This window comes from Stegostoma tigrinum, chromosome 14, assembly GCF_030684315.1.
Source record: "Stegostoma tigrinum isolate sSteTig4 chromosome 14, sSteTig4.hap1, whole genome shotgun sequence".
Lineage (NCBI taxonomy): Eukaryota > Metazoa > Chordata > Chondrichthyes > Orectolobiformes > Stegostomatidae > Stegostoma > Stegostoma tigrinum.
The window spans coordinates 20,517,717-20,527,318 of record NC_081367.1 but is presented as its reverse complement, the minus strand read 5'-3'; the positions used below and the strand labels follow the sequence as shown (position 1 = coordinate 20,527,318).

The 9,602-nt window shown below is 45.4% G+C and overlaps 1 protein-coding gene across 3 annotated transcripts in view; it reads left to right on the top strand.

Moving 5' to 3' along the window:
- Nucleotides 1-7,838: 7,838 nt before the first annotated feature.
- LOC125457973 (calsyntenin-2) overlaps nucleotides 7,839-9,602 on the top strand; it is a 493,448-nt gene continuing 491,684 nt past the window's right edge. The window contains exon 1 of one of the 3 annotated variants that reach the window (XM_048542802.2): nucleotides 7,839-8,756. In XM_048542802.2, the coding sequence (XP_048398759.1) occupies nucleotides 8,675-8,756 (82 nt within the window). In that variant the 5' untranslated portion in view covers nucleotides 7,839-8,674. The remainder of the gene's footprint in view (nucleotides 8,757-9,602) is intronic. The other 2 variants (XM_048542800.2, XM_048542801.2) reach the window with 2 other exon arrangements.

The window sequence follows — 9,602 nt, the reverse complement described above, 5'->3', positions numbered from 1 at the left end:
ACCTGAGATGGAGACTGAGAGGTCCAGGAAGGTGAGGGATGTGCTGGAGATGGCCCAGCTGAACTTGAGGTTGGGGTGGAAGGTGTTGGTAAAGTGGATGAACTGTTCGAGCTCTTCTGGGGAGCAAGAAGTGTCATGCCATGTTGCTTTTCACGTCATGAATTGAAGACATGCTCCTGAAGTGAGTTTGATGTATGTTACAGTTTCTAAATGAATCTTTTTATTGTTTTTAATTTTCTGTGTGCTTGGTGAATACGTATCTTGCATTTCCAGCCATAGGTTTTGAAATTTGCCCTCAGCAGTAATACTGCTTTACACCAGTTCAATTCTCTTTACAAAAGGTCAACATTTGGCTTTGTTCCAGTTGCAAAAAGCAGTGCTGCTTTTAATTCTGGTCTGACATTCTGAGGTTTAAGGTTGACAATAATTCATAGGTTATTAGCCAGATTTTCATGGCTCTGTTACTATGCTGATGGGAGAAGAGAGCCAGATTTAGTCATGCAAATTCGCGAGGCTGGCTCATCGATGCTGATATCTTGGAATTTGTAATGAAACCAGTGCCAGTGTAAAACTTTTTTTTTCAGACTGAATGACAGAGATTTCTGCAGATGTAGTTTCTGACCAGATACAGAATGAATGCTATCTCCCCACGTGCTAGCAATCATTTTACACAAGGGTAGATAACAATTTGCTGCAGTTTGGGGTTCAGCAGAGAATTATTCTGCCTATATTGGCAAACAGTAACTTCAGCTGTGTGGCTCACAGGACAGCACTGTGCATTGTAGATATTTTCTGATTAACCTGTTCAGAGATGTTCTGACACACCTCTAGAGCAGGTGAGACTTGAACCCAGGCTTCCTGGCCCAGAGTACCACTGTCGTGATACAACAACCTTTACTTACATGTACATGCAAAGCTCTTTTCCCTGCAACTGCATTTGAATATTAAGGCAGTGTGGATAGTATTTTCTGGATTTCTACTTTTAACTTTTAAATGAATTACAGCTAGTGATAAAAATCATGAAGGGTTTTCAACGGACCCCATGAGCACTTTTGACACTTGATAAGATAATGCATTCTGTGAGGCATTACACTGAAGCAACCCAACATTACTCTTCTTCAGGGGGTGTAACTCCATTCCAAAGAGCCCAATCGCAGGGTTTACAACTGTTTTGCACTGACATGGAATTTGAAGGCTAAATTCACCCTTTAAATACAGGCTGGAAAATGATATTGGATGTAGTGGTGCCAGTGATGTCTGTGCCAGTGTGTTCAGATGTAGTGGTAAATCTGGCATGAGAAGGATGCAAAAGCAGAGCAGGTTCACATTGCGACAAGCTCAAGAATGTGGTGATGCGGAATTGACACAGACATCAGGAAGCTGTGTCACCCAATTCTCATGCAGGAGATGGTTCCACATTTAAAGTGCAGACAGTCCTGTGTTATAGCTGCAAGTTGCAGCATGGCGCTCCTATCAGCACTGATCCTGTCCAATGCTCAAGAATAAAGAAGTACAGGGTAAATAATGCACATTTTCCACAATCACTCTTTTTTTTAAAGGTACCTTCTGAAGTGTCCTCTCATTCTAAGCTCAAATACTAATGCCACTTTAGTGAGTGGCAACACAATCCCTGAACTATGTGCTGCCCCTTTAGTTCTTGCACTGAATATTTTTGGTTTATGAACTTCCTGCCTCAGACTCAACCCCTCAGAATGTAAGATTATCATGTTTCATCACGGAAAAAAATTCTCCAAAAATAATCTGCTGCTCTGTGACTCACTCTCCTGCAAATCAAAAAAGACTCTCACACAGCGAGTCAGGTAAGCCATTTCTCACTCACAGCTTTCAATGAACAGATTATTGAAGGAACAAGAGATTCGAGTTAGTTTCATTTAAACTGGGAGGTCGTTCTGAATCCCAACAAATAAGACTCAAGTGAAACACAAGTTGGTCCATAATGCATAAAGATGAAGTTCCCAATGCTAACAACAGTCTTGTTTCCTGAATGCTCATCTTCTCACTGCCAACAAAATGCAGTATCCTTTTCCCAGCATTGGGTTCTGATGCACAGTTGTCGAAATCCACCACCATCTTAATTGTTCCTATGAACTCCACAAAATCTAGCTCAAAGTTCAAATTTCTATGTTAGAATGGAATACCGTTCCCATTAATCTGGCTCAAAACCTTGGATTGGCCATCACTCATAGCATTAATTTCTTTACAGTGTCTATGGCTATGAACCATCCAGCAATTAGATATTTAAATTCACCTTGCTCAGACATGACACACTTCTGGTGCAGGTGGGACTTGAACCCAAGTCTTTTAGTTCAGATGTAGGGACACTACCAAAGCATGGCCTCCTACCCTCCCTAGACCTCTTCATCTCCAACTGCTGACATTACATTGATTGCCTCAACCTCTCCACCCCCTCACTCACTCTAACCTCTCCCCCATGGAACATGCAGCCATCCGTTCCCTCTGCTCCAACCTTAACCTCACTATAAAACCCACCGATAAGGGAGGCATAGTAGTGGTGTAATACATTGACCTTTACATTGCCAAGGCCAGGTGTCAACTCTCTGACACCTCATCCTACCGCCCCCTCGAGTACGACACCACCCCGATTACCAGATCATCATCTCTGAAACCATTCACACTCTCATTGCCTCAGGTGACCTCCCACCCACAGCCTCCAACCTCATCGTTCCCCAACCCGCACTGCTTGTTTCTATCTCCTTCCAAAAATCCACAAACCTGACTGCCCCTGCCATTGTCTCTGCCTGCTCCTGCCCCACTGAACATATCTCTGCTTACGTTGACTCTGTTCCCCACCACCCAGTCCCTCAGATCAGGAACTCCTCACCTATATCTGGGACACTAGCCATGCCCTCCAACTCCTCCAAAACTTCCAATTCCCTGGCTCCCAAAAACTCATCTTGCATCCCCCATGAGGATGGCCTAAAAGCCCTCTGCTTCTTCCGCTCCCACAGGTCCAACCAGTCCCCTTCCAGCAAAACCCTCATCTGTCAGAACTTGTCTTTGTCCTTAACCTCAATAACTTTTCTTTTAACTCCTCTCATTTCCTGCAAACCAAAGGGGTGGCTATGGGCACCTGTATGGGTCCAAGCTGTGCATGCCTCTTTGTAGGATATGTGGAATAGGCCCTCTTCTGTTGTTACACCGGTACTATCCCTCTCCTCTTCTGACACTATATTGATTACTGTATTGGCACTGCCGCATGCTCCCATGAGCAGCTTGTACAGTTCATTAACTTTGCTAACACCTTTCACCCCAACCTCAAATTCATCTGGATCATCTCTGATACCTCCCTGGACCTCTGTCTCCATATCCAGTGACTATCTCAGCACCGACATCTTTTTCAAATCCACCAACTTCCACAGCTACCTGGACTACATCTCCTCTCACCCACCCACCTGTAGGAATATGATCCCTTACTCCTAACTCCTCTACCTCTGCTCCCAACATGAAGCATTCTACTCGCGAACATCCCAGATGTCCTCCGACTTCAAGGACCACAACTTGCCCTTTTCAGTGATCAAAAATGCCCTCAGCTACATCTATGGCATTTCCTGCACTTCTACCCTCAAAACCCCTTCCCCCAACAAAAACAAAGACAAACTCCACTGGTCATCACATATCACCCCACCAATCTCTGCATCCAGCGCATCATCCTCCACCACTTCCGCCACCTACAATCCGACCCGACAACCAAGGAGGTATTTCACTCCCCACCTCATATGCCTTTCATAGGGACCGCTCATTCGTGACTCCCTTGTCCACTCTACACTCCCCACTAAACTCACTACCCCCAGCACCTTTCCCTGCAACTGCAGGAAGTGCTACACCTGCACCTACGCCTTCCCCCAACCTCCATTCAAGGCCCAAGACAAACTTTCCATATCTGACAGTGTATATGCCTGTACATCTTCCAACCCGGTCTACTATCTGTTGCTCCCGATGTGGCCTCCTCTGCCGTGGTGAGGCCAAACATAGACTCAGTGACAGATTTGCAGAACACCTACGCTCCATACGCTCTAATCAACATCTTCCTGTCGCTAACAACTTTAACAATCCCTCCCACTCCCTTGATGACGTGTCCATCCTGGGCCTCCTCCATTGGCACAATGATGCCACCCACAAACTGAAGGAACAACACCTCATATTCTGTTTCGGGAGTCTACAGCTGATGGCCAAAACAGGGAATTCACCAGTTTCAAACTCTGCCCACTCCGGGCTCATTCCATGCCCAAACCTCCCTCTCATCCCCACCTCCTTGATCTGATACAACTTGTCCATCTTCCTCCCCACCTATCTGCCCCACCCTTCCCACTGACCAATCCCCACTACCCCCTACCTGCATCCACCTATTGCCACATGACCTACCTACCTCAGCCCCACCCCACTTCCCTCTATTTAATTCCCAGATCCCTTCACCCCTCCTCAGTCCTGATGAAAGGTCTAGGTCTGAAACGTCAACTCTCCTATTCCTCTGATGCTGCCTGACCTGTCGTGTTCCTCCAGCTCCACACTGTATCGACTCTGTCTCCAGCCCCTGCAATTCTTACTATCGCCACACAACCATAGCACCACAACAGCCCATGATCTAACTTTCAGGACTGACAATATGAACAGAAAGTGCTGGGAAAATACTCAGCAGGGCCAGCAGCATCTGCCGGGAGAGAAATAGACTTAATTGACCAAATAATACACAGCCCCATTGGGAGTATTTTTGGTGGTAGGGATAGAGAATGCACGTAACATAGATCACATGGCTAGCCCATCATTTTCCCATCTACTCCTTTACTTCCCCCATAATAAAGAGTGGTTGGGCATCAAAATCGGTTGCCTTCCTGCCATGTGTAAATCAATAATCAAGAGTCAATTGAGAAAGTCAAAACCTCATTCGACTCCAATGCTACACTGCCTGATGATAATATATGGGTGTGGCATAATTCAGTGGGAGTGGGCATGCTTTTGTTTTAAAAAGAATTTGGAAACTATCTGGAAGGAAGTAGGTGTATTATCATTGAATGGTGTCCCTTACCCTTCGGGACAACCCACTCTACCAAGAAGTTAAAAACCATTCATAAAAATCCAAATCTCCCTGCTAAGTGTCTTGGACTCCTGTTACCCCAAGCCTATAGACCTACCTCACTCCAGGGTTCATTGGGCCTCCTGCAGTCCCAGCAACATATGCTTTGGAGCTGTGGTGCTGTGGGCACTGTTACAACTGCTGACCAATCACTGTGAGATCATTCAGCTCACTTACAGTGCATTACATCTGTGGGGTGGCCTTGTTCAGGGCTGGTTACAAGTTGTTGACATTTCCTCTTGGGAGGTGGATGGGTTTGAGCTCTCCACAGAATCATAATGTTCTGACCAATAATCTAGGCCTGTGGCTTACAGTTCCTATTATATTATGTCTATTTCTCTCTCGACGGTTGCTGTCTGACCTACGGAATATTTCCAGCACATTTTCTGATGACATTTTGGGTATCTGGCAACCACAACATACAGACATAGAATCATAAGGTAACACAGCATGGAATAGGCCCTCTGGCCCAAACTGGTCCAAGCTGACCATGATGCCCATTCAGTTAGTTCCAAGGATATTGCTTTGTGAAATGATCTTGTAGTGGGTGTTAGAAACCCAACCTTAAATAAAGTTTTGGCTCTCCCAACACATCGAGTAACTTTTAATATGGGAGTGCACAGGATAAATGTAAAGCAGTCTTTCTTTTCCCATTCACTTATGGGCTGTTGGTGCTGTTGGCTGGCCAGTGTTCATTAACTATCCCTGTTGCTCTTGAGAAGGTGGGTGAGCTGCCTCCTTGAACTGCTGAAGTCTGTTCAATTTATTTAAACTGACAATGCCACTAGGGAGGGAGTTCACTTAGGGAGGGATTATGTGAACATATTGAATGTCTATAATGTTACAAAATTAATTTGTTACAAATTCTATCTTCTGCAACATCTCTCACTTAAATATTTGATTAACTGTATTTGATGAACTGAGCAGTTCATTTTATTATTGAGCTTGGCAACTTTGTCTCCTTGTTTCTCTTAAATCTACATGATGTCAATGGCAACATCATTTAAAGACACAGCCCTGAATATTCCAGCTTTGGAGGTGGAGGTGATGGTACAGGCCAGGGTAATTGTAGGGAGCAGTGATGGAGTAGCTCCTTAAAGCATTTACACAGTCAGGGAACGTTCTGAGGCCCAGCCTGAGAATCTGAAATGGAAGCCAGTTAATATAGTTAAAGACCCACTGTGGGCAATTTTGTGGCCTCGCCAGTTTTTTGCCAGTGCTGACATGGCCCTCTGCCACATACAGAGGCCTTCCAGTCACAGCTTGGTGAAGTCCATCAGAGCTAGAGGCTCCACGCTGAGGGGCCTGGTGATCAATACTAATCCAGCAGAGGAGGTTCCCCTCTCTCCTGCTTGTTTTACGTCTCTTGGTTCTGCTCTGTAATTGAATGCAGTGAGAGCACCTCAGCAGTGCCCAATTCCACCCAGGTTGTGAATGCAGCATCAGAGACATGCCCACTGTTACTCAATAGGTCAGCAAAATTAGTGGTGACCAATTGTTCTGGAAATTCAGGACCAGCACACATGGACCCTTATTTTGTTCTCAAACCTGTGATAACAACTAGCCTATGAGGTCAGGTTTGATGTTTGCTGGTGACACCTAGTTCTGTCCCTCAGTGTTTCTCTCAGTCATTCCATTCTCCTTAGTTAAACTGCTTGCCTACCACCCAATCTTCGATGAACCACAACTTATTTCATTGCAACATTGGGAATCCCCCACATCAGTACCTTGGGCCCCAGTCACAGTCTGTTTCACAGCTACTGAGTCTCAACACACCCAGCCCTCTAGTGGCCAATAGTGGCTATTCTGTTTATCACCTCGGTGTTCTATTTGCTCCTAAGTCGAGTTCCCGTCTCAATACCGTCTCCTTCACAAAGACAGTTTATTTTCACCTTCATACCATGGCACAACACTGGCCTTGCTGCTGCATCCTTAATTTTGAACCTACAAATTCACCTTCCCATTGACTTCCGGGAGACCTCCCACCCTCTGTAACCTTCTATCATCCAGAGTCTGACTACCCACATCCTAATTCACACCAGTCATCCCAGTGCTCATGTGCCCGACACACTTCTCACCCTCATAATCAAACCTTTCCATAACCTCATCCCTTACCGTCATAGTAATCATCTCCAGCCCTATAATCTTTCGAAAATTCTCCATTCCTCCAATTCTGGCCGATTTGTGCGTTTCCTATTTTCTTCCAATGATTGCATGCAAAACTGACCAGCAATCAAAGCTCTAAATGCTGAAGTCCACTTACAAACCTTTTCACTTCTCTTTCCTCCGTTAAACGTTTAGTCGCTAGCTTGATAATCTGGAGTTCTGTGTACAGTATTCGTCTTGTTATTTTAAGGAAGGATGGAAGTGCACTGGAAACAGTTCAGATTTACGAGTTATTACCTGGAATGGGTGGGTTATCTTGTGAAGAAAGGTTGGACAGGCGAGGCTTGTATCCACGGGACTAAAAGGTGACTTGACCGAAGCAAACAAGACCTGGAGAGTTCCTAACAGGTCTGATGCAGACGGGATATTCTCCTTATAGGAAAATCTCTTTTTAAATAAGAGGCCGCCCATTTAAAACAGAGATGAGTTTTTTTTTCTCTCTTTCACATAGAAATTTTGTGGTGTCTTTGGAACGATCTTTCAAAACAGCCAGAAGCAGAATCCTTTAATATCTTATAAGAAGAAATAGCAGCTCCATCGGCAAGGCGGGTGTGGACGGGTTGTTGGGAGTGTAGGTGGATTTCTTGACTGATCGGATCAGCCGTGATCCCATTGAGTGGCAGAGGGGGGGTCAAGGGACTAAATTCACCAGACGGCAAATTGGTCTTTTGGTCATTTCCCCTTTGGTCGTGTGTAATTTGTCTGATCCCATCGCTTTGAAGGCGCAGTGATTTTCACTCCGTTATAATGTCGCAGTGTTAGAATCATGACAATATATCAACTTTCCCCGCTTCTTACTTCCATCTTACAAAGGCTGGACTGTTCCTGAGAGCAGCATGTTGATTGCAAAAGCTCATTCTGAAACCAAAAGTGTTTACCTCCAGATAGTCTCAGTGGAAGAAATTCTAAGCTTCAATGTTCGGAAACTTCAAAGTTGCAGGTCTGCAGAGAACAGCCGGCAGTACAAGGAATTCAAGGAATTAATGTGCTGCCAGATTTGACTCGAGGTTATGATGAGTGCAAGGTGAGGGAGATTAATGAATGGAAATGAGGAGGTAACTCAGCGAAGGAGATCGGGATGACTGTAAATAAGGATGCACCAAGTGCCCTCTCACTGGGGAGTTGGGAACTTGATGTTGGCAATGAATATGTATGAATCTCCAGCTCTCCTCTCCGTGACGTCGCCGTGGTCCCGGGCTGCGCTAATCTGTTGTTTCTCTCTCTCCCTTTAATGCGGCGAGTAGTGGCCGTCTTTCTACATTGGTCGTTGCGGAGAGTTTGCTAGCTTTCTCGCTCATTCTTCCCACTCGACACCGTCTCGAAGGAGAATCTCGGAGGAGGAGGAGGACAGAGGAAGGCGAAAAACGAACACATACACACAACCCGGTGGCCGTCATGCAGCTGAGAATAGCGTGCGCGCAGGAAAGCGCTTTGATTCTGCTCCTCGGCTGGCTTTGCAGCGTCCTTGCACACAGAGGTGGGTTTGCAGAGAACTCTCCTGGGTCGGCAGCGACTGTGACCCTCACTCGCAGCGTCCTTACCCAAAGAGAATACACCTGCAACCTCGAGTTGCGAATGTTTGAGTTTATTTATGTTAAGCACTGTGTTTGTGGTGTATCTGGGTTTATGTAGGACGGACGTACCGGACATATTTCAGATTCAGTTTCATTGTAAATCCCAATTGTGAAAACTTCTACATATTTGCCGGTCTTTCTTGAAACTAAATAGTACTGATTCAGTTGCTGATGAGCATTCAAACCGACGGTAGGCGTTCTCGTATTCAGTATACACTCTGAGCATCAGAGTCCCAATCTTGTGTGAACTCTTGTACAGAAGGGATTATAATCTTAAACGCATTTGGTTGGGGTTGTCGGGCACCATCAGGTGGTGACTTTCTGGGACAAAATATTTCTAGTTCAACGACCCGAACAACTTTATTTCAAATAGCCGCCTCCCGTTAAGCCGTGTCTCTCTCATAAAAAAGTAATAACCGGTTTTTTTTTATGGCGGGCGGGTTGGCATTGAATTCAGGGCGCTAGCAAGGATTCAAGTGGCTGTTTTCTTAACAAAAACTATTTGGATTTTCGCTCACTTGTGAGTTGAAGCAGCTAGCATTGGGAGGAGGGAAACGATTTCAGCGGCTGTCAGAAAATTAGAACCTTTCCAGGGAACTAGGTGCCTTCTCCCAAAGGGGGAGTGAGACTGAACGCTGGATCCTGACTACATCTGATAAAGTCACGTTATGCCTCGTGACAACACCCTCCTACAACCCCCCTCCCAAAAAAAAGTGAATTGTACTCCAATTGAGTGGGTTTGGTATTGG